The 24,775-nt window shown below is 40.1% G+C and overlaps 1 protein-coding gene across 2 annotated transcripts in view; it reads right to left on the reverse strand.

Annotated features, from left to right (window-relative positions):
• CFAP299 (cilia and flagella associated protein 299) overlaps window positions 1-24,775 on the reverse strand; it is a 420,872-nt gene that overhangs the window by 24,986 nt on the left and 371,111 nt on the right. For both annotated transcript variants that reach the window (XM_030565141.1, XM_030565142.1), the window contains exon 4: window positions 17,672-17,814. In XM_030565141.1, the coding sequence (XP_030421001.1) occupies window positions 17,672-17,814 (143 nt within the window). The remainder of the gene's footprint in view (window positions 1-17,671; window positions 17,815-24,775) is intronic.

The raw sequence follows: 24,775 nt of genomic DNA on the forward strand, positions 1-24,775 counted from the left end.
CTGGAAGCGTAGAAACCAAGCAGAGCTGTTTCTGGGCTGCTGAAATGAGATCATGTCATGTTCCGGCTGAGATCAGCGTAAGTATGACTGTCCTGATGCATCTCAGCATCAGGGGGCGAGCAGAAGGAGCCTGGATTGGATGCAATCACTAGTTTCACTTAAAGCTGAGAAACAAGAAAGTTTTACACAGCTCCATAAAACAACGAACAGTTCAGACTTTGGGCCCAATTTTGTGAGCTCCTGATAAGCAAGTTGAAGTGAGAGGGTGGAAGAAGAGGATTTAGATTAGTTCGGAGACCAAAAAGACAAGGAAAGGACTGGACTGAAAGCACAAAGCAGGAAAACAACATGTTTACACACTCTTTTTCATGTTGGGATGGGAGTGGGAGGGTAAGGGAACAACCAGACAAACAGCGGCACTGTGACTAGACATCACATTCTATTTAACTTACAAGCTTTTAAAAATGTAATTGGTGACTAAGTTGTTTTATCAGAGAGTGAGCCCAGTTTATTATTCCTTCTTGGCGATTTCTCTGCTGGCTTTAAGTAAGTTGCCCTCTTTTGAAGTCAGTGGGACTTCAGCATGTGTTTAAAATGCTCTCCTGAGCCCTCAGTGAGTCAGGAACCCAAATTCCACTGACTTTCAATAGAAACTGGATGCCTAACTCCCTTTGGGTATTTGAAAAATCCAGCCATAGTGTGTTTCATCCAAAGATCTTAACAAACTTTAACCTGGACTGATAACCCAGTTGAAAAAAACAAACACAAACTACTATTCCCATTTTCCAGATGAAGTAACTGAGGCACAAAAGAGATGAAGTGATTTAGCCAAAGAAGTCTGTTACCCAAAGAACCCAGGAATCATGAATCCAGGTCTTGCTTCTTAAGCACTAGACTATCTAATTCCTAGCTGAGATATACATTTTAAGTCAAGAAAATGCTGTGGCAAAGCAAAAACATAGATGTGGCAAATGTGTGTATTCTTTAAGAGTAGCTTTGAAGCAAATTAAGAACAGCAGCAATTGTCATAGATTAAGGCCACAAGGGATCATCATGACCATCTAATCTGACCTCCTTCATATCGCAGGCCAGAGAACCTCACTCATCCACTCCTGCAATAGGCCCATAATCTCTGGCTGAGTTACTGAAATTCTCAACTCTTGATTTAAAGGCTTCAAGTTACAGAGAATTCACCAGTTCCAGTCAAACCAGCAAACAACCTGTGCCCCACGCTGGCAGAGGAAGGTGAAAACCCCCAAGATCTCTTCCAGTCTGACCTGGGGGAAAAAAATTCCCAACTCCAAATATGATGAACAATTAGACCCTGAACATGTGGGCAATTATACTGCCTTAGTATAATCAGTTTCTGACAAAGAATTTCTTACACTAATATCACTTGCAAAATTTCACACCGAAAATATATTATTATAAAATGCTGTACTTGATTGTACTGGTTATTTAGGCCAACATAAAATGTTAGCTGTTCATGTTGATATACACACTTAGTCTTCATCAAAGGGATCCAGAGATGGACAATGACAATGATTAGCATGGAAGCCCTCCATATGAAGAGAGATTGACTGGGACAACTTAGTCTAGAGCAGTGACAGATAAGAGGGGACGTGGCAGAGTTACACAAAATAATAAACGGTACTACTATTTACCCATTATCCTAATGCAAGAACAAGAGAAAACCCAATGATGTTGAAAAGTAACTAATTTAAAAGTGGAAATACTTTATTACACAAGGTATAATTAGCCTGTGGAACTTCCTTTCACAAGACCAAGAATTGAGTAGGATTCATTAAAAGATTAGTATTAAAATAATAAGAAGAACATGCACACTTACATTACATGCTTCTGGCGCAAATGCTCCCGTAACATTCAACAGCACCTTTCAGATGGCATAAGCTATGTTTTCTAGTTCTGAGATCTCGCTGCTCACTAAAAGCAGGTCAGGATTGAAGTTGGGAATAAAGACGAGAGAACCGATAGCAATATGTTTTAAAGATTTCACAATCCAATCATCTGGTTTAACTATACAACAGTGAAGAGAATAAGACTGTAAGATTTCCAGTAATGTTTTGTATTAATTTCTGTTCCTGGAGGTTAACAAGATATTCTGAAATAGTCACTGGGTCCTTTAGACTCGGTGCAGGCCATCTGTTACTCAGGCCAGGAGGGCTTCAGCATCCCATCCTGGAGAAAATTTGCTCATGACAAGACTCTATAAGTGTCCAGTTTAGCAACATCTAGACACCAAAACAGAACTCCTTTATGTAGTGCACTAGCAGCCAAGACAACCCAATTACTTATCAATATCAGACAGAAAAAATTGATTGCAATATCTAGAGTATGTAGCCACCAATTAAAGAACACATTAGTTATTCAGTATAACCAAAAGTCAGGTCATACTGTTACCACTTATTTCATATTCTAAGCAAAGAAAAAATATTATCTCCAACACCACTATATGAAAAAGTCGCACACTATTTGGTGATCTCCACACTGTACTGTGAATGACATAAGACAGTGAAGCTGAAATCACAATGTTTTCATTAACATTATAGTCACAAAACCCATGGACTCTATATATTGTCAATCTAAGCATGTCAAACACTTGTTTTGGTGGTAAATTATAACCCAATGAGCCAACAAAATGTACACTGAAACTTTGCAGACAGAGTCAATCAATGCAGATTCATTGATGGTATATTATGATGGAAATACCTATTGTCCTGTGTATATTGGAGGGTTGCATGCATGACTTCAGTTGACAAAATACATTATTTTCCAGTGCTACTTAAATTCTGCTTGCCACATTTGTTACTCTTATAGCTTTTGTATTTAATTTAGTAAACCGTGATACATAACATTTGGCACTAATGTAGTGCTTTACATTCTGAAAACCCTGCAGAAACATTAATAAATTAAGGCCTCAATTCAGGAAAGCATCTCTATTCAGGAAAATGCTTAAGCATGTGCTTACCTTTCCCTAAATAGGCACGAACAGGGATGTTGGACCAAATCCATTAACTATTATTATTATTGTTATTACATATATTATACATGATCCAGCAGGTTCCTTCCAGTTCCATATTCCTACAGTATAAGATGAGAGACAATAGGTGGAAGCAGCAAATAGATAGGGAAGCACAATTTAATGAGATGATTAAGAATAGCTTGATAAATAGCAGTCACAGAACACCAGTGCCTAGGCATTCTCAAGATTAATCCAATATACTTTCTGGTCCATATTAAGAGTGAGCGAAAGCTGCAGTGCTTGTAAGCATTACTATATTATATATACAAATACACACAGTACTTGAGCTTTTGCTCTGCAGAGCTGCCTCTGAATAAGTGAGTACATAGATGATTACTGCAAAGTTTTCCCTTTATTCTCAGAGAATCAGCAAGAGGAAAGAAAATCATCATGTTTAGATCTGATTTCCTCATGCATCTGTCTGTGCATCATAACACTGTCTTCACCGAAGTAAACATACATGAATCATTTCAACTGAATTGCACATGGAAGTTGCAATCCAAATCAAATTCAAAACAAGCATTTGGCCTGTTTGTAAAATGTTTTCCCTATTGTTCTTCATTTTCAGATTATCATAACGCTGCATCTATACAGATGAAAATTAATCTTCCGACATTTGCAATTTCCCCCTTTTGGAATTTTGACAATTAGCAGGTTCTATTTCCTTATTTCAGTTGTATAGAGCTAGTTTGTTTAGTGTTGTAGAAAAAGCCAGTCTTTCCACTGAGATTTTTACTTTTTGTTAAAACTGAAATTTGCATTGAAAAAAGTGAAATTAAAAGTGAAAGAAGTACTATTTACAGTATTTAAACACAAGCAAGATGTGGAAGTATTTGTCTCCAAATTAAACATTTACTGAGTTGGCACACAGGGGTATTCTCTCTTCATCCAGCCAAATATGTTAAGTTTGAATGGACTCTAATTTCTCCTTATGCCTTTACCCTCTATTAAAGACATTCTGTTGCCTTGTATATGGACCAGGTGACCAGGTGTCCGGTTTTCGACTGGAACACTTGGTCAAAAAGGGATCCTGGCTGCTCCGGTCAGCACTGCTGCCCTGGACATTGACTGTCCAGTTGGTGGTGCTGCGCAGCAGGACTGGCAGCCTCCCTACTAGCCTCCACGCTGCACGGCTCCAGAGAAGCAGCCGGCATGTCCCCCCTCTGCCTCCTATGCATAGGGGCAGCCAGGGGGCTCTGCACGCTATCCGGCACCAAGTGCTGCCCCCGCAGCTCCCATTGGCCAGGAAACATGGCGAATGGGAGTTGCAGAGGTGGCACCTGCGGACAGGACAGCATGCAGAGCCACCTGGCCATGCCTCCACATAGGAGGCAGAGGGGGGGGACATGCTGCTGCTTCTGGAAGCCTCTTAGGGTAATCGCCACCTGGAGCCTGCACCCCAACCCCCGCCCCAGTCCCAATCTCCCTCCTTCCCTCCAAACCCCTCAATCCCAGCCTGGAGCACCCTCCTGCATGCCAAATCCCTCATCCCTGGCCCCACACCAGAGCCTAACCCCAAACCCCTCATCTCCAGCCCTACCTCAGAGCCCGCACCCCCAGTCAGAGCCTTCACTCCCCCCCTGCACCCCAACCTTCTGCCCCAATCCCAATCCTCCTCCTGCCCTCTGAACCCCTTGATTCCAGCCTGGAGCACCCTCCTGCACGCCAAATCCCTCATTCCCAGCCCCACACCAGAGCCTGTACCCCACTGGAGCCCTCACCCCTTCTCACATCGCAATCCACTGCCTCAGCCTGGAGCTCCCTCCCGTACTCTGAACTCCTCATTTCTGGCTCCACCCTGGAGCCTGCACTCCCAGCTGGAGCCCTCATCCTCTCCCACACCCCAGTCCCCTGAACCAGCCCAGTGAAAATGAGTGAGGGTGGGGAGACCGAGTGACAGAGGGAAGGAGGTATGGAGTAGGAGGGGGCAGGGCCTTGGAGAAGGGGCAGGGCAGGGCAAGGGTGTTCAGTTTTGTGTGAGTAGAAAGATGGCAACCCTATACATGGTAACAGTGACTTTTCGGTCAGGTCTACAGTAGAAGCACTTTGCTGGTATAAGCATACTAGCATACTATACTGGCAACGTGCTGCTAGTGTGGCTACAGTTTACCCAGGTATAGCTTATTACCCCTCTCCCCAAGCAAAATAAGCTATACCTGCAAAAGTGCAGTGTTGCTGGTATAACTGCATCTACACTAGGGTCTTCTGCCAGCACATCTATGTTAGTCACAAATCACTCCCTGACCAACCTAGTTTTTGCTGGCACAAGTTTGTAGTATAGACAGAATCGCAGCTACCATTACCTTCTAGATTTCTGAACAGATACATCTCAGGTGAGCAGAATGGCTTTAATTAGTCTCTGCAAAGCTTTAAGACTATGGCTGAAATTTTTAATTCTGGATGCTTATGGTTCCAAAATTCACATATGGGCACCTAAATAAAGGTGGCATGATTTTCTGAACTGTTGAGCACCCGCAAACACTAGTTAAGCCAATCGGAGCTGGAGTGATACAGCACCTTTGAAAATCAGGCCATTTTACTTAGGTGCCAGAGAAGCCTCAGGTTAGGCTTTTATTTAGGCACAAAATATCTGTGGCCTGATTTAAAAGTGCTGAGCAGGCAGCACCTCCCACTGACTTCATTGGGAGTTGCTGGGTGTTCAGCACTTTTCAAAATCAGGCCACTTATTTGGTAAACAAGTTTCTGTAAATCTTGGCCCCACGGTTGAAAAACGTTGGTTTATGAACCCAACCCATCCCAGAAGTCATCCCGCAGGTAAAACTCCCACTGACTTTAATCAACATTTTGGCTGCATTCGTTTTGCAGGATTGGACACTGGGACCAGATTCTTCCCTAATTTAAATCCACAGGTATGCATGCAGTTGTAGTGAGCTACATTAAACATCAAAACTACAATATTTTGTTCCGATACTGTGAAAATTCTGGGGTGCTCAAGTGATCCTTATTACTTCCCTAGACGAATGTCACATTTCATTTGCTTCCTTGCTTTCAGGCATTAGTTAGCACCACACCCTTTACCATTCACTCATATATCTTACATAGGTAGTCAGAATCAGCTGGGTATCATTTGGAAATGGTCACTAACATGAAGTAAGAGATCAGCAAATCTTAATCAATGAATTAGATGGTTTTTATAAATAGTAAGTATGATGCTAAAGCTCATAAAAAACATAAATTTACTTTTAGGGGAGTAATAGAAATTCCTGTTTTCATCAAATTCTTTCTTTCCTGCAGGAAAAGAGCATCTTTCTTACAGGAAATCAGTGCGATCCTGCAGGTCTGGAAAGCCCGTCCTGGGAAAGAGCAGTTGCACAGAGACTTTGCAGTTCTGAATTATTTTACAGTATATTATTAGCAGTATGGTAACCCCTGAAAACTAGGGCCCAGATTCCGTCTAGCCCTTTTCTGGGAGTGCAGTGAGATGAAGGAGAGTATTGGGAGGGAATAAGGAGCTGTCCTTCACTGCCAGGCCAGCCCTGAAGTCATGGGGGCACAAGAACTGCTCTTTCGGTATTCTTCTGGGCACATATCCAGAGGGCATGTTAGGGTGATGTGGTAGGAGAATCTGTAGCACTTCATCAAAGGGTGGAAGTCAAGTGCAGTACGTGGAGCTATATTGTAACATACAGTTCTGTACATTCAGGGTAAACCCAACAACAACAAGGCAGCAGCAATGGCCAAAATGTTCCCGCCTGGGTGATTAATACTAATCACCTAAATCCATAGGCAAGAACCTGAAGAAAAGTGGTGTAATTTTCATAAAGGCTGAACATCCACAATTACCACTAAAGTCAACAGACGCATTGGAATTCAGCATCTCTGAAAATCAGACCATTTCTATTTCATTGCCTAAATATGGTTTAAGTTTAATGTTGGGCACCCAAGGTTCAATATTTGGTCTGTGTCCTTAGTACCTCATTTTCAGAGACGCTGAGCACCTGTAGTTCTCACTGATTTCCACTGGAGTTGCAGATACCCAGCACTTCCGAAAATCAGGCCCTTCATGCATAGGTCTTTGTTAGATCAAGAGCAACATCAACGAGAGAGAGAGAGAGAGAGAGAGAGAGAGAGAGAGATTGTGAATGGATTTCAGTGGAATGAGGCTACAGTGGATGTAGTCCAAGGATGAATGTGGTCAGCTGAATGATTTATGAAATTGGTTTCCTTGTTAAAGCCAAAAGAGGATTGGTCATGTCTGTGCAAAAATCATTTAAAATATTTAGAAAAATTGCTTTGCCAGGGACCTTGGTGCTGTACAATCATCACAAACACAACAACAAACTCAGTAAGTTATAATATTCACAAATGCTTCCTAAACCACCAAAACAAATGCCTCTTGTTCTCTTCCAAAACTATTCAGAACCCTCCTCTGAAAAAGCCTGGGAAAAATAAATAAGCCTCAGTTAGCCCTCAAGGTCACCAAATCCAAGCTCATTCAGACCTCTGAGCATGGCCTGTTAAAACCCAAGGGCTATTAACTTGCATGCCTCAGCAGAGCACAGCCACTGTGGCATCCCAGGAGGGAAGTGACTTTTAAAGCAGTCGGGACCAAAACATAGGGCTAGATCACGGCGTTACCACTAGCCCTGCATAATACACAGTACAGAGTTGCACCACCCGGAGCAGAACAGGGAAAGTACTGTTGTTCAGACAGTCAGAATTCAGTCCCTGGCTCCCCTAATTACACTAGAAGGGAATTCGGCTCAGGCAACTCTTTAGCTGGCACAGCTGACTCCACCCCTCCATGCTGGCTGGCATGCCGAGAGAGACAGAGTCACAGCTCTGCCCATAAGCTGTCCTCTGCTTCCTACATGTGCAGTGAGGGAAGATGCAGACCCACTGATGCTGTAACCTATGAGGGGAAAACCCCTCATACAACCCCTCATACATCCTGTCTCCCCTGCTTGGGAACAGACCTTGGCTCATGAACTGATCTACAGGGCTTTGTAGCTGAAAAATTACACTTTAAAATACACCTGGAAATAAAATAGCAGCTATTTCCAATCACAGCCACATTATAACTGATTATAGGGCTAAAAAGATCTCAGAGTTATCTGTAGCAGGATAGCTCTCTACCACTAAGTTCAGGTTTCTTCTAGCCATGCCTTGAGGCTTTGGATCTGATCATCTCAACTTGCTTCGAGTTATTAGACAATGTGCCTGTTAAGTAGCTATTCTAGTTATGCCAGTCTTGTAAATTCTTTGCTGTAGACTTAATTTCAGGGGAGAATATCTGCTTGATCAGCTGCATAGATGGCATTTACTCTGATGAGATAACAAACAGTCTCATCAGCTTTTTGTAAGGAAACTGGGACTCTGGATCACTAGCTGTATATTTGCAGTAATGCTGTTAAATCAGCCTGATCTCAGTTCCCAAAGTATACTGAAAGACCTTTTCAGAGATTATGGCTAAATTCTGCCCTCACTTGCACACATTCAAGGGGTGGCAAGGCAGATTATGTGATTCAGTGATTCCTGTTAGTAACAGAAGGTGTGCTGCTTCTGGAAGTGCCATTGCATCACCACGAAGGACATTTTATGATGAGGCAACAATGGTCACCATATTCATATGGGCAAAAGAAGGATAAGGATCTGGTACAAAGTCTAAGCTCCTATGTACAACTTGTTGCTTGTTCAATTTCTATTTTATACTTAAATTTACCTTTTTATTGCACAGCAAGCAAGGCAACCACTTGTAATATTGCGGGTTGGAAATAATTTCTGTACACAAGTAGGATATTGAAACAGTTGCATACACAGTAATTATTGTGTTCTATTCATAAATAATTATGGGTTACATTCAAAAACACAAGGAAATATCCCAGATGCATCTCCCAAAAATTAAAAATGAAACATGTAAATATATAGCAAAAATGTTCTGCTTTCAAAGCAGTTAGAACAGGTTTTCAGTTCATTAGTTCTATTTTATAAAATGCCAGTGTGATGCCTATAAGAGCAAAATGGATAACAAAGTATATTTTAAAAGCAAGATTTTCCAAAGTGCTCAACTTTGGCCTAACTCTGCTCTCACTAAAGTCGATGAAAGTTTTACCATAGACTTCAAGTTCCAATATTGAGTACTTCTGAAATTCCCACCTGAAATGTATTTTTAAAAGGCCAAGGAAAAGAGTTGCAATAAAAGGCATTAGTGTTTGACTGATATTACTTTCTGCCAATGTTGACTTAAAAGAATCAGATCCTGTTCCCATTGAAATCAATGCTGGTGCTGCTACGGATTGCAATGAGAGCAGGGTCAGATTCATATTATCTTATACCAGGATATTTCAAAGAACTTTACAAAAGATGTATAATATATTAATTATTAAAGCTTCAAGAATGACAACATCCCTAATACCACTGGGTGGGGATTTCCAGAGGGAAGGTGTATAATGATTAATGGCCTGATACAGCAACTCACATGCATAAAATCACACATGTGCTTACTGGTTTACTGGGGCCAAAAACAACAGTCATTGAGAATGATAAGTTTCATTACAGATGAGATAAGAAAATGATTTCAGCTGACACTTCTGAGAGTAACTATAAGGAGTTACCAGAGGAGAGCAGCAGTTTCTCCTCCCTTAGTGTTCACACCTCAACTGCTAGAAGAGGGCCTCATCCTCCCTGATTGAACTAACCTCGTTATCTCTAGCCTGACTCTTGCGTGCATATTTATACCTGCCTCTGGAAATTTCCACTACATGCATCCGACGAAGCGGTTATTCACCCACGAAAGCTCATGCTCCAATACGTCTGTTAGTCTAAGGTGCCACAGGACTCTGCTGCTTTTACAGAGCAGAGAAAAATCTTGGACCAATGTTCTACAGTAAATTACTTTATTTTAAATCTGACGGGCAACTTGTATTGATGCATCTGACCTGATATGATATGGTTACATTGCCTGGTCCCATTTAGAGAATTGCAAGGAGATACAAATGAAAAGAGTGCAACCATGATGGAATTAGGGTATATTGCTCCTAAAAATGTGACTTTCTGTCATGACACTGAATAATATTGCAAAATTAAGGTAGGAGTTCAGATAGAGTTTAAACAGTCTAGCACTATCTGACAACACATAGCTAAACCTCATTTACAGATGGAAGCAGAAGAAATGGTTAAATGATGGTTTATCTGTCAGAAGTCAACCCAGAATTAGTTTGATTTACTATTCATCATCCCACAATGCTCTTTCCAGCTACAGTAACATCACTATCTTTGATAGGTTAATAGAAGATTTCCTTCATATCATTTGTTGTCCTCGTTTTCTTTCACCAGAATTTTTGGCAGGGTTCCAATGTAGAGTGAGCATTCTACATTCTGTGTGAACAAATTGTATTACACTTGTTTTTCATCAGATCATATGAATTAGCTGAGAGGGAATGGACTCCATTACAATCCTGATTCTAGGTCCTTATTTCAGGTCAGTTCCCTAAGTACTAACTAACTGCCTTTCAGTTTCATAAACTAGAACCAAATGAGGAATAAATAATATTCCCTCAATAAAGTAAGACAGTAAAATGTCAAAGCAAGTCCAAGGAACCATACAGATCTAATATAGGGCCCTCTGGTATTTAAAGTATCAGCTTCACTGTGATAGGGCCCTCATTGGCCCTCAGTGGCTAGATCAGTGGTTAGGGGAACCTGATCCCTCCTGCTCCTGCAAGTCCTGGCCCAGGGCCCGGTGTTGCTCAACCCCTAAACAGGGGACATGGATCTTTCTCCCAGCCTTGAGGGATGATTCAGGGCCTGTTTTCCTGGTCTGCTCCCTATGCAAATCCTTCTAGTTTGGGGCATGGCCCCCGCTAGTCCAGTTGCCCCGCAGTTGGGGCTTCCTCTGTAGGTTCTCCTTTGCCAGGGAAAACTTACTTGCCTCCAGTCTCTGCTTTGGCAGGCGGGTTGCAGGTCTGTGCCTTCAGGCAGCCATCCAGACAGCTCCTGCCTCTTCACCAGTCAGCCCCTGACTGAGCCAGTCTCCCTTCTTTTCCCTCTCCTCCAGGCCTGGCATTGGCTGCAAGTATAACGGGGCAGGGCTAGCTGAACCCACAGGCGTTCTTTAACCCCGGCTGTGCGTGGCTGCAGTCTCTCTGCTCCTGCACAGTCACATTAAAACTTTAATTGTCCAAACCTTTCATTCTGTGCTGTAACAGAGAGTTTGATGTGGAGGGCATCTAAACACCTGGGTTTAATGTCTTCTGACAGCCTCACACAGCTAACGAAAAAATGTGTTGCATCAAAAGGGGAAACTTTGGGTCAACAGGGAGTACTAATTTCCATATTTGAGGAATAATCTTTTAACAGTTTTGCTGCAATACTAATTCCTCCTCCAACTTCAAACATCTATGTCAGTTCTCCAACTTACCAAGAGTAAATATCAATCACGAGTGGGGGAAGTGTCAATCTTTAATCCAAACGGTTTCCCCAGATATGCTAATTCCTTCATAAGGCAGACCTGCATTTTGAAGTCACGTGAATAGATACGCCAAATTTTTGGAGCAACCATTCTTGAGTGCGATACCCAACTAATCTGTCACATGTTATCTTTAGAAATGGGAGGTATTACTACCACCAGAACATTCTGGTACCTCTAAACCTGGATGCATCCATTAGTGGAGAAGAATTGTGCAGAAATGAAGATGAGTTTGACATTAAAGACAAGAAGAAGCCATTGCAGAGATTCAGAAATTGAGCATCATGGTCCTAGTTACAGCTGAAGATCATAGAGTCGCAGTACTGGAAGGGATCTTGAGATGTCATCTAGTCCAGTCTTCTGTGCTCATGAACTCAAGATGATGTATTTACCAACAACATTTTGGATATATTTAAAAAGAATGAGGTGGGAAGTGAAGAAGCCAAAGGGAGGAGGCTGTCAAGATGAGAGATAAACAAAGAATAGACAAAGGTTTTATCTGATAAATGAAAGGAGCCTAAATCTATTTAGATTATCAAAACTAGGATACAAGGTGGGCTTGATCACGGTCTGTAAGTACCTACATGGGAAAAGATGGAGTTCTCTTTAATTTAACAGGCAAAGGCAGGACAAGACCAAATGGTTGGAAGTTAATGTTCAGACTGGAAATAGGAAACTGGAAGTTTTTTATGGAGAAGGGAATTAACTATTGGAACAGATTGCCAAGAGATGTAGGAACCTCTCCATTAGCCAGAGTCTTTCAATCAAGACTGGATGCCTTTCTAAAAGACATATTCTTATTCAATCACAAGTTGTTAGGCTACATCCAAGAACTACTGGGTGAAACTCTATGGCCTGTGTTATGCCTGAGGCTAAACTAGTTGATCTTCATGGTCCTTTCTGACCTTAAAATCTATGATATCCAGAAAACTGGTGGGGTGGAGAAGAAATTATGGCTGTTACAGCTTATTGAATGGCCTGGAAAATACAAGACAAAGAAGACATCCAATGAAACTGAAGAGCGACATACTTAAAATGGCTGAAGGAAATACTTCTTACACACTGTATTATTAGGAGGGTGGTGAAATGGTGGAAGCCTTGCAAGAAGAGATTTCCAAACAAAACAAAAACAATCCAAACTTCAAATTCTAACTTTGGCGGGATCCTGATGTGCACACCCCTGGATCAGCTCATCTGTGCAATAGCTGGAGTTTTATTCTTCTTTTTCAAAATATATTTCCAGAATCGATTATGTTTCTATTATGTGCTCAGCACATCATAAACAATGAAAATATTCTGGGACACATAGCTGAGGTTCAGTGAACCAGACTCACTCTGCATTTAAACTTTTTCAGGCTTAAACCACAATTAGAGGCCACCTTTGCTTCTGCCCAATGCTCTTCTATAAGTAAGACTGCTGGTCACTTTAATTCTTACCCAGAGTAAATAGAAATAAAATTTTTGTTAAGTATAAAAAGTTCTATTTACCACCAAAAGTGGTGAAGAAAGGAAGTGGAAAGGGTGGGCACAGGATATTGAAATGCCACATTCTTAACCATAGACACCAGAATTGTTTAAAGGTATGCAAAAATCCCAAGGTCTTGCTGCTAAGGAGTTGTTCTAGACAACCAATGCCAGAAGGGCCACAGGATGTGAAAATGATACTAGGCGCCAAAGAGAAACAGTTTAAGATTTACCTTATTGACAAACATTAAACTTCTACATAATACAGTTTTGATTTGTTGGTAGACTGCTCTGTGATAAATATATTTTATTTACACATTACAACTACCCTTCACCAACAGAAGGCCAGATTTTCAAAATGCTGAAGTTTACACAGCTTTGTGAATTCACTTTTGTTACCTATTTGTTATGTGCAAATAGCTGTGTGTGTGTGCATGGTTGTGGAAACTGTATATGTTAAGTGGGCAAACAATGCAAGTGGACCACAGGCTGTGACTTTATGAAATTCAAGGCCAAGATGTTCATGCAAAACTTTATAAAATGAGGTGATCATGTCACAAGAGTACCATGAGTATTAATTAGGCCCAATTTTTGAAACTTGGGTTCTTAAAATTAGGCACCTAAATCCATGTTAGCACTTAAGAAAGCAGTCTGGTTTTCAGAAGTGCTGAGCACTTGAAGCTCTGATTTCAATGACAAAAAATTGCCATCACTGGAAAACATCATACTTTGTTCATACATAACTATAACCAAACTGCACCTTTTGTTCTAAGCCCTTTCATCATCTTCAGCTTGGAAATACCACAAAATATTGCACTCCCCAGCTTCAAAATGCTCCAATGAGCTAGATTTGCAAAATGCCCAGCTTCTGTTTGTAATATTGTATATAATATATATGACTAGAGATGTTCTGGCATGTAGACTACATAATTATAGTTTACACATACTCAGATATCTGTACCTAGTATTAATTGTATAATTAGAAATAGTTCTTGATCCTGACATAAAACTCCCATTGAAGTCTATGGGCTAAATTCTTCCCAAGTGTAATTTAGTGTAAACGAGTTGGATCATAGAGAAGATGAATTGGCCGAATGAGTGTCTGCACGTGTGAAGTTTGTAGGACTGGGTATTTAAAACCCACTGCCCTGCTGATTCAAAGCATTTCTAGTCCGTATTAAAATGGAATATTTTTGCTGATGAAGGAATATACGAGATGTATGGAAATGGTTGTGGGTTTTTTTTCTACTACATGGTGGCAGGGTGCTAGTGCATTTTAGTGGCTACAGGACCAGATTTTCCCCCTCCCTTGTTCTTTTCCTCTTTCAGCTACTTTGATTCATGTGTAGTCTGCTCAGGGCCCTGTCTGCTCCAATACTGCCACATATTGCTTCAGATATGCTGGCTTTCCTAATGAAAAGTTGCTTCTTCAGTTAAATTCCATGTTTCTCTTTTGAGTTTAAATGTAAGAACCAGTCTTCAGATTCTCCAGATCAAAATAATGGCCCAGCAGCAACATCCCCAGATCCCCTCGCTTGCCCACTAGCTGCCTTTGTCTTGTGGGCTCTGGCTTCCCCTAAGTGAAATGCCTGGGACACAAACGATATACCCAGAGTCCTCAGCCTGCTCACTAAGTGCCTCCAGCTTTCTTTGGGAGAAGCCATTTTTTGGATGGATCTCTCTCACGTGATTGGTATATAAGAACCTGTGTATAGGGAATGCATCAGAGCCTCACTGTGTCAATGCTAACATGCCCTGACTTCAGTGTGCCCTGTGAATCAGGTATGGTGTCTCTCCATGTGTGAGCACATAGGTTTGGGTACTTTGAGATCTCCTTTGTTCACATTTCTTAAGGGGAATATTGTTCTTGCTAATTTATATCCAGGATAGTTCACTGAGGATGGCTGATTCAAATGAATTCACTAGTTTACATGATTTGAATCTTGCACACTGCTCAAACACTGGCCGGAGGGAATCAAGTTTTTCTTCCATGCACTCAGAGTGGACAGCAACTTTCTAACAGACCCTCGCAAAAGGAGACATGGCCACTGGGAATCATATCAATCCAGGCATGCATACTTAAGATACGAAGTGCTGCATGACATATACAAAGGCCCATTAGCTACATGATAAATGGCACCATGCTACATATCCCAGAATGAGAGGTTTCTTCTTGGGCCTGATAAGTAATGTGGCAAAAACCTCACAGCAAATCTGATTAAATAAGTTATCATATTGGGGTTAACATGCACTGATGCTGAGTTAAGTTCAGGTGGATGGCTCAGATATGGCGTTTTGTGTGGCTTTATCTCTAATAATGACATAGCATGCACAGTTGAAACCAGAGTTAAAGAGGAAGAAATTGCATTGTAGACATCAACATGTTGTACTGCAGGACACTATGGTAATCTAGTTCATGAACTGCCTTATAGAATCAAAGAAATGGAGAACTGGAAGGGGCCCTTCTAGGCCATCCAATCCAACACCCTGCACTGAGGCAGGATCAAGCATCACCCAGACTATCCCTGACAAGTGCCTGTCTAAACTGTTCTCAAAAACCTTCAGAGACGGAGACTTCACAACCTCCCCAGGCAGCCTGCTCCAGTGCCCAACTACCCTTACAGTAAAGAAGTTCCTCCCAACATCTAACCCAAATCTCCCTTAATGCAATTGAAGTCATTTCTCCCTGTCCGGTCCTTCAGCTGCTCTAGTCCATGGCATGAAATGAGAGCAAGGGATTAAAGTGCTAAATAAGACACTGTGCACTTCAGTAAAAAAGAAACAGGACTAAACAGAAGTGTTGGATGCAGGAATGAGTGCCCACCACAGGGATGATTTAAGAAAGTTATATATCAATCAATTAATAAATCTCAATATACATTGTAGACAATGTGCTGCCCATTATATTTTACAGCAGTATTTAGAAACAGATACACACATTCTCACGCTGTAAGCAGGTAAAAATGGGCACTTTGATCACCATCTCATGTAATGCAGGAGAACTGCACTTCTATTTGAATGCCTCAGTACTGACATCTAGTGCCAAGTAAATTAATAGAAGGAAAATTTACTGACACTGCCTATTTTTAATATATCATCATTTGCAGATCATCACAGTATAGGCGCTTATATTGTTTTCAGAGTGCTGTTTGCATTAAAAAAGGGGGGGGGGAAATGAGCCCACTGAAGATGGGAAAACTGCAGAAGCTTCCTCACTGATGGATAGTACATCTTGTGTTCAATGTCTGTTCATTATAGGAGGCGATAATCTTATATAACATTATGGTTACACATCATCCGACTCATCCATTTCACCCTGACCCATAACAAATTTACATTTAAACAACAAACATTTTGTCCAAACTATGGAAACAGCCATAGATGCTAGGATGTCTCCCCAGTATGCCAACCTCTTCATGGCCCATGTCAAGAAAGAATTTATGGAAAAATGCACCACAGAACCAATACTGCTGATATTTTGATCCTCAGGACAGACTATTTAAACTCTGTAATCAATTTCTACCACAACTTCAATGACAACCACCCATCCAAAAACTCTCTCTAGACCAGCATCAATTTCCTTGACACTACAATCAGTTTCAATAATGGAACCCAGCATCCAACTATATACAAGAAACCCACAGATAACTACACTTACCTACACAGATCCAATAACTACCACCAGTTAGTCATTCACAAATCCTAATTTTTCACAAAATGAAATGAAGTTTTCATAGCTCAAAAATAAGATTCTCATGATAACGTCACAAAATTTGGCCCATTGTGAAATTTCTACCATTTCTTCCCCAAACTGTCAACACTAATATTTATTTATTATTATTGTTGGGGCAAAGAAGACCATGGCTCCATTGTGGTAGACATCATCACATGCCCCTTGTGCAAGGTATTATACAAACACCCACAATGACACCATGTCCACCATTTCTTTGGCCCACTCTCGTTTACAAATGGAAACATTTTCAAACTCCCCGACTCACACATAGTTGTGTATTTATTAGTATTTGGGCATACAGTAGTTTTGAAGAAAATAGGTTTTTAAACAAAAAAGTTATTAACAATCTTTGATACTAGTGACCAGATTCATATTGGCCACCGAAAGACTTACCTATGAGACAAGTTTTCAATGTGAACCATGCTGCTGAGGACAGCCACTCAGGCCAATGAGAGCTGGTGAGGGCAGGGACCATGTGACATTGACTTATTATGCTAGGTACAAAGTTTTCTGGCATATCAGCTTCCTATGAGTTTGCACATGTAGCTTTATATACAAACACTATTTATAGACTTCTCAGGAAGTGAAAGCTGAAAGGGCCAGTCATACAACCCAAAGAAAGTGTAGCAGCTCCACAATACCCTTGGTTAGTCTAGGGGACTAAAGTTAGATTAATACTAAGAGCTTTTGAAAATACCATCCCTAAGTGAGTAGTTATGCACAGAAAATTCCATCAGCTCTTGGGTTTTTTTCAATGTTCAGTTTGCATTATTCATGCAAAATTCTGCTCTTGGCAGAAACAAGAATAAAATCAGAGTAACTCCATTCCAAACATTGAGGTCACTCCCTAGATCTATTTGTGTATAACTGAGGACAAGTTTGACCCATGATGTTTATTTTTCAATTAAAAACACTTATAAAAGTTATTTTCTTATTTAACAATATTCAACTACATGTACATTTCAGAAATGCAAATATGTGAAAAGAAAATGCAGAAAAATACCTCAGATCAGTGCGTCTTGGAAAAAGCTTTTTCTTTCCATTAAAATAGATTTCAAATTCATCCACCTTCAGCCTGTGCGCATAGTCAATGTAGGCGGACACCTCCTGCCCACGAGAATTTCGGTCACGAATGAAGATTATGGACTGGAAAAAAACAAAGAACTCCACAAATAAGAAATACAAAAAATACATTTCTAAAATGCATTTTCATCTGCACTACTGACTTTTACAATTTGTTCCCTTTTATTTTGGCCTGACTTTCGAAGGATCGCAGGGCTGGATTGTAAAGTGCTCAGCACCCACAGTTGGGGCCAGATTTTCCAAAGAGCTCAGGTTCCATTTAGGCAACTAAATACAGACCAGATTTGTAAAAGTACTCAGCATTCAGCATCTCCACATCAGAGACTTATGACCAGATTTTTAAAAGCGCTCAAATGTGCTGAGCTTTTTTGAAAATCTGGCCAGGTATTTTGATGTCTAAATGAGAGAAGAGTCCTTTTGAAACTCTGCACCATATTGTATAATGCATAATACATAACTCCAAAGAGCACCTTCCAGAATTAAATAAAATTAATTAATGAGAATACAGCATGCCAATCGCTAAAACAGAGTGATAACTTATATTGAAATAGAGACGGACTAGAGCGCATCCAGATCCAAACTTCTCTATAGTTTGCGGTGTTCAGATCTAGGATTCTGATCTCACTCAGTACCCAGATAAGGTCCAGAAGAAAAGTTTGGATCCAGAATAGCATCTGAAATTTTAAGTAGCATGTGTGTGTTGGATCTATGGTTTGGTTTGGGACATCTCTGTACATTAAAAGGCAACATATATTCAACTCAACATCCATAGCCAAGTTAAATACACACAGAAAAGTTACTTATAGATAATCCTGTCTGTCACAGCCCTCTCTTCTTCTATTCTACCATTAGATTCAATGTTATGGCTCCAATTATCAGGAAGTAGGAGGCAAAAACTGTCAGCCACCCAAGATAAGCTCCAGTCCACCCCTGCCACCATAACCCATGGCCTATTAGCGACTACCAGAACAAAAAAATGTTATTGTTAAAGAAAATCTGTGTAATAGTCCAAGTGGCAGCCCTGAGAAATTCAAATTTACAAGTCATACATTACTTACTGTACTTTCCTCCTGTCCTACTCAGTAACCATTATGCTTAGTTATTATACCAACCAGTAATCTTCAGAGAAGAACTTACCTAGAATGCAATTAGGAGCTCTGAGCAGCTGAACTCTGATTCCACCAAAGAGAACAAGTCTAATTAGGAGGGGCACATTAAAGCCTTCTCCCTCCCAATCAAAGATTTCTGAACCCTTTTTACTTGTCAGCATTGGTTTTCATTTTTCTTCTTGTGAGTTATCATTTTCATCCCAATGGAATGAATGGGGGAAGCTGTGTCAGTGAGGATCCAGAAAGGTTGCTTGGTTAGGCAGGAATCAGATAGAACAGAAAAAGAAACCTGCAGGGAAATCTCTTTTGGGAAGAAAAGAAGGAACCACAGAGCATCTGAAAATGAAAAGACTGCCTATGAAAGGATGATTGAGAAAAACCCCTCCAGTAGGAATTGCAGGATAGGGTGGAGGAGGAGATCACCAGCAGAGAGGGCAAGTCACATGGACTGAGCAAAAAGGATCTTTCTGGGATTCAGAATGTTCCTAACCACTTTGTCTTGATCCTCCCTAAAGAGCTTTAGGCCCCTATATGGTAAGTCTACCAATTCAGTTTTCGATCCTACACATTCCAATAGTGAAGTCAGTGTGGCAATGGGCCAGTGAATAGACCTATATATCTGGTGGCAATTCTGGGCCTTCAAGGGAATCCACTCCTAATGGCTTAGAGGGATTACTCATTGGGATGCCAGTGTCAGGGCCCTGAGACAAGTATGATAGACTAGCTTCCCTTGGTTTTTTTTCCTTGCAAAAGGAGTGGGGGAAAGTAGAGGAAGGTTTAGTAGGGCAGGAGGACCAAGGCAATTCTTCCTCAACACTTCCATAATGCAAAAGAAGAATTGGCAGGACAGGAGTGGACTGGGACTTCTATAGCTTGGATGATTGATTGTTCTTGCCTCCTGATCCCTAAAGATTATCAGATAGCAGAGTATCGATTAGACCATAAGTCTGGCTTTTTATCCAACTGAGATCTGAGTGGGTTTTTTTTCATACATCTGTGAAACATGGCAACCTTATAATTTCGAACTCTTATAACAAAGATTCTTTATTTTAACATCACTAAACTGCTCTGACGTAATGGAGTCTCTGGCAAACCATTGGGTTATTCTTATAACGCTTCTCCTTTTCTACCACATTCACACTTAGTTTCCATAAAACATTGTGTTAATGCACTTTGCATCTTTTGTACCATAAGCATCTCTAATTGGTAGATCCAGAAGAACCTTTCAATAGCAGGATACCTCCAGCTACTTCAGCATAATGCTGACTTCTCCCATGCCCAGCACACTCAATCTTGTGAGACGCATAATTGAGCTGAATTTTATGATAAATCAGAAAAAGACGTTTCTTTTTAATTGGCAATATGTGCAACTATAGTACACTCCAGTTGTGATTAGATAAAAGACTAGAAGCTTGTCATAAATAACTAAACAATTGATTCATCATCTTTTAAAAATTTAGAAGTTACAGTTTAAATAACTTGAATTACATGGGATAGTCCAATAATAAAAGAAAAAAGTTGGCAAAATGCATGTACTGTCTGCAATATAAAACATAAAGGACATCTTTCAACTATCTTCTGATTATCATATTAATTTTCTTAAATAGGCGTTCACATATAATCAACAATAAATCAATACAGATCTACAGTAAAGTAAATAACTATCCCTATTAATGTCCTCAAAACTTCTTTTGAACTTCAAACACACAATCAAAAATATTTAAAACAGAAATTTCCTGTGATAAAGGTACAAAGGATTCCCACTGAAAACTAAAAGCTTTTGATCCTATCTTATCTGTCAGCATTGTTTTTCATTTTTTCTTCTTGTGATTCATTTCTAACCACCTATAAAGCTTTCATTCATAAAACCAAGAATGTGCTTGAATTTTCTTAAGATGTTCTGTCACTTTTTAATTTTGCCACACCTTTCTGCCTCAGAGAAGGACTTTTATAAGTTTGTATGTCATTTTTATTAACTGAAATGATCAACTGCGAATAAAACTTTCATATTAATTTAAAAAAAAACCAGCAAATGTGTAATTTAAAGTTCTCTTTACTTTTCACTACAACTTCCTCTATTATAAATTTTAACATATCATATTGATAGTAGAAGAAACATATTCATTTACCAGTAATCACTTGCCTCCTGAATAGAGCTGGTTGGGTATTTTCCAACACAACCTTTTTGCATCTGAAAGCGTCAATTAACCAAAACCAAAACTGTTTGTGAGACTGCATCCATTCAGTTTCAGTTTTTCACTTTTTGTTTGAAATTTTAGTTAATTTATACTAAAAAATGATTTCAAAATTTTTAAAAGGCATGCAATATTTAAGATTACTAAACATCTTGATGTAGAAAGATCTCAGATGAGAGAAAAAACTTTTATTTTAATAATTAGACAAAATTTTAAAACTAAAGGAACTATAATGCTAGATCCAACAGTAGAATAGACAGAAAAGATTATGTAAATATTAGCCACAGGACATCAAAACTGCAGAAAAGATTTCAAACTCTATAAGCCAATTTCAAAACCTTCAGAAAGACCCACTTCATGACTCTTTTGACAGAGCAAAACATCTTCACAGCCATCAAAATCAAAGATTCAGTATTTGTTATTGTCTTTAGACAGACACAGCTTTGCAACACACATAATAGATTCTGTTAAGGATGGTGTTTTTGAAACAGCTAATGTAATCATTTGCTGAAAAGGAAAAAACCCCTTCCTACTTCAAAAGTTTTGAAAAGGGACACTTTAAATAAGGTAGTTTAGGCCTCAAATGTGACCTGCAGTACAGTGCCATTATAATTTGTCAGAGATTAGCATACAAGTTTATTTCTCTGTGGGCTGAACACCAGAACTATCATACCAAAGGACCACCCTCACCACTAGTGTAAGCAGATGTGAGATTGAAGATGTTGAAGTCAATGGAGTTGCGCTTGATCGCTTCAGCCATAAATTTGGCCCTTTGGAATAAACAAGCTTGCACATTCCTGCAGAAAATCATCAATGATATTAGTGCAATTAGAGAGACATATAATTCATTTCTTGTGTTGAAAATGAAACAAATCAGTTGTCTTCCAATCTGAAAATCCAATGCATATTAGGGTATGCTCTTGTGTGTGATGGGGACAAATAACAGTTTTAAAAAGCTGCATTAAAGGCCCGTGACTCACCCAAAACAGCAAGGAACACATTTTTTTCTTCTTTAAACACTAGACGTGTCTCAAAAATGTGGCTACAGTATTTGGAATGAAGCCAGAAGTTGTGCTATTCCAGTATGGACGTTGGAAGAGGATCCAGTAGCGGGATAATTGGGTAAGCATTGTAAGTGGTGCTAGTGTGTGAGCCAGTTTCTGTGGCTCCTGGCTCCCCAGAACAGATTTTGCCACAGAAAGGGGAATTCATTTTAAAACTTCCTTATTGAGGTTCAAGGAGCTCATAGAAAAAGCTTTGACTCTCAACAAGGCACCACAGAAAGTCTAAAACTCAGAAGAAGAAAGATGACGCCTCTGCAGAACTTCTGCGAGAGACTGTGCAAGAGTTAGGGGATGGGCAAATATGTTGTGCCTAATTTTGAATCTCCTTGAAAATCATAGATTGGAAATTAAGAAGAGGACTCAAACCAGTTTGCTGCTCCTCTCTGTTAACATGAGTATTTTTCCCTTTTAGCTTGGTGAACCGAACACCCCTATGTTGGATTAGATCACCTTAGGCATCATATTTTTACATTTTTCTGTTCAAGGTACTCGATGAGATAACAATGTTTTGGTTATTTCAGTTCTCTGCCTGTATATGTATGATTCACTGGTGCTTCATACAGACAAAAGTAGAACATATATGTGGAGTTGTACCTTAGCCATGAAAAGCATTGTAGGCATTTTCTCCAGAAGCATATTTGCACTCTACAAAAATGTGAGTGGAACAAAACTGTGAATGCTCAAACTAGTTCACAAAAATAGTAGCCTGCCCCAAACTTCTGTTTATTTTTAGAACTAAATTCACTCAATCTTTTTTTAACTTTCTGAAATATTACTTTTTTCCCCCTAGTATTGTCACTGTCTTTGTTTGCCTTTTAATTTAGAGGTTCATGAAGAGTGTTGTCTCAAGGCCTGATTCTCCTCTCTCTTAGATCCTGATTCAACAGAAAAGTCAAAAGAAAAACCTTCTGACTTTCATAGGCTTTGGATTATGCCCTATACAAGTGTAAATTACAAGCATTGCTACTGAAGTCAGCAGAGTCACACTGGTATAAACTGGTGTAAGTTAGAGGAGAATCAGGTACAGAGGATTTTCCAACTTAGTCACAAGCACACTACCAGAAATCTATCAAGACAGCCTTTTTCCGCGAGATTCATAGCCAATTTTGTTCACATTCAAGAGGTTTCAGGGAGTTTGGATAAGCATGCAAACTTTTGGGAACATATCTGAACCAAACCCAAACTACAAACCTTGTCAGAGTCACACACCATTACACAACCTGGCCTACAAATCTATATCTTGACAAATACTGTAAATAGTGGGAGGACATTATGTTAGGCCTAGTCCACACCCAATGACTCACATAAAGTTCCACCTTAGCCTCCAGGATAAATTTCTAAACTGAATAGGGCTTTAAGCGATGTTTCAGCCAACTAATTGCAAGTAAGGACAAAAAAGTTTGTGGACTTTGTGTCACACTCAGAATCCTTAAAAGAAAAAAATCTTATGGAAAAACTCTACATGTCAGAAGAACACGCAACCCTCCTTTTTGCCACCACTTTCGTAAACACAATAGGTCTGATTCTCATATCTACTAACCACTATCTCCTTCTCTAGCAGTGCAGATGGATCTTGAAATGAGCACAAATTATATTTTCATCCACCATAAGGTCCTTTTTTCAGTTACAGTGGTATAAAGTGGCCTTAGTGTATATGAGAATCAGGCACAAGAACAGATTGATTTATGCACTGCCTGGAGAGAATAATCTGCATGTTTCCAAACAAACAAAGCTGATCCAATCAGTGGTTAAATAATTAAGATTAATTAATTTGTGAATCTGATCCAAAATCCATTGGCTGCACTGGGCTCTGGATCAGACCCTTGGTACTTGGCAAAACATTACGGGAAGAACAGTGACTTGCATAACCTACAACAAGTTACATAATCTCTCTGTGCCTCATTTTTCTCCTCACAAATTGGTGCTAATCTTTGTCTCTAATACTTGGCAGTCCTCAAAGTGAAAATGTATTCTTATTATTGCTGTAAGTCCTGTGGCCCAAAGTCTTAGCCTGGTCTACACTACAAGGTTAGGACAAATTTAGCCGCATTAGGTCGATTTTATAAACAATGCGTCTACACAACCAACCCTGTTCCATCGACCTAAAGGGCTCTTAAAATCGACTGCTGTACTCCTCCCTGGCGAGGGGAGTAGTGCTAAAATTGACCTCGCTGGGTCGAATTTGGGGTAGTGCAGATGCAATTCAATGGTATTGACCTCCAGGAGCTATCCTAGCGTGCTCCAATGTGACCGCTCTGGACAGCACTTTCAAATCCGATGCACTAGCCAGGTACACAGGAAAAGCCCTGGGAAATTTTGAATTTCATTTCCTGTTTGGTCAGCGTGGTGAGCTCAGCAGCACAGGTGACCCTACAGTCTCAGAATAACAAAAAAGCTCCAGAATGGATCAAATGCGAGACACTGGATCTGATTGCTGCGTAGGGAGAAGAATTTGTTTGGGCCGAACTCTGATCAAAAAGAAGAAATGCTAATATATATGCCAAAATCACACAGGGCATAGTGGACAGAGGCTACAACAGGGACACACAGCAGTGCTGTGTGAAAGTTAAGGAGCTCAGACACTCCTACCAAAAGACATAGGAGGCAAACGGTCGCTCTGGGTCAGAGCCCCATACATGCCGCTTCTATGATCAGC

Source organism: Gopherus evgoodei, chromosome 5 (assembly GCF_007399415.2).
Source record: "Gopherus evgoodei ecotype Sinaloan lineage chromosome 5, rGopEvg1_v1.p, whole genome shotgun sequence".
In the NCBI taxonomy this organism is placed as follows: domain Eukaryota; kingdom Metazoa; phylum Chordata; order Testudines; family Testudinidae; genus Gopherus; species Gopherus evgoodei.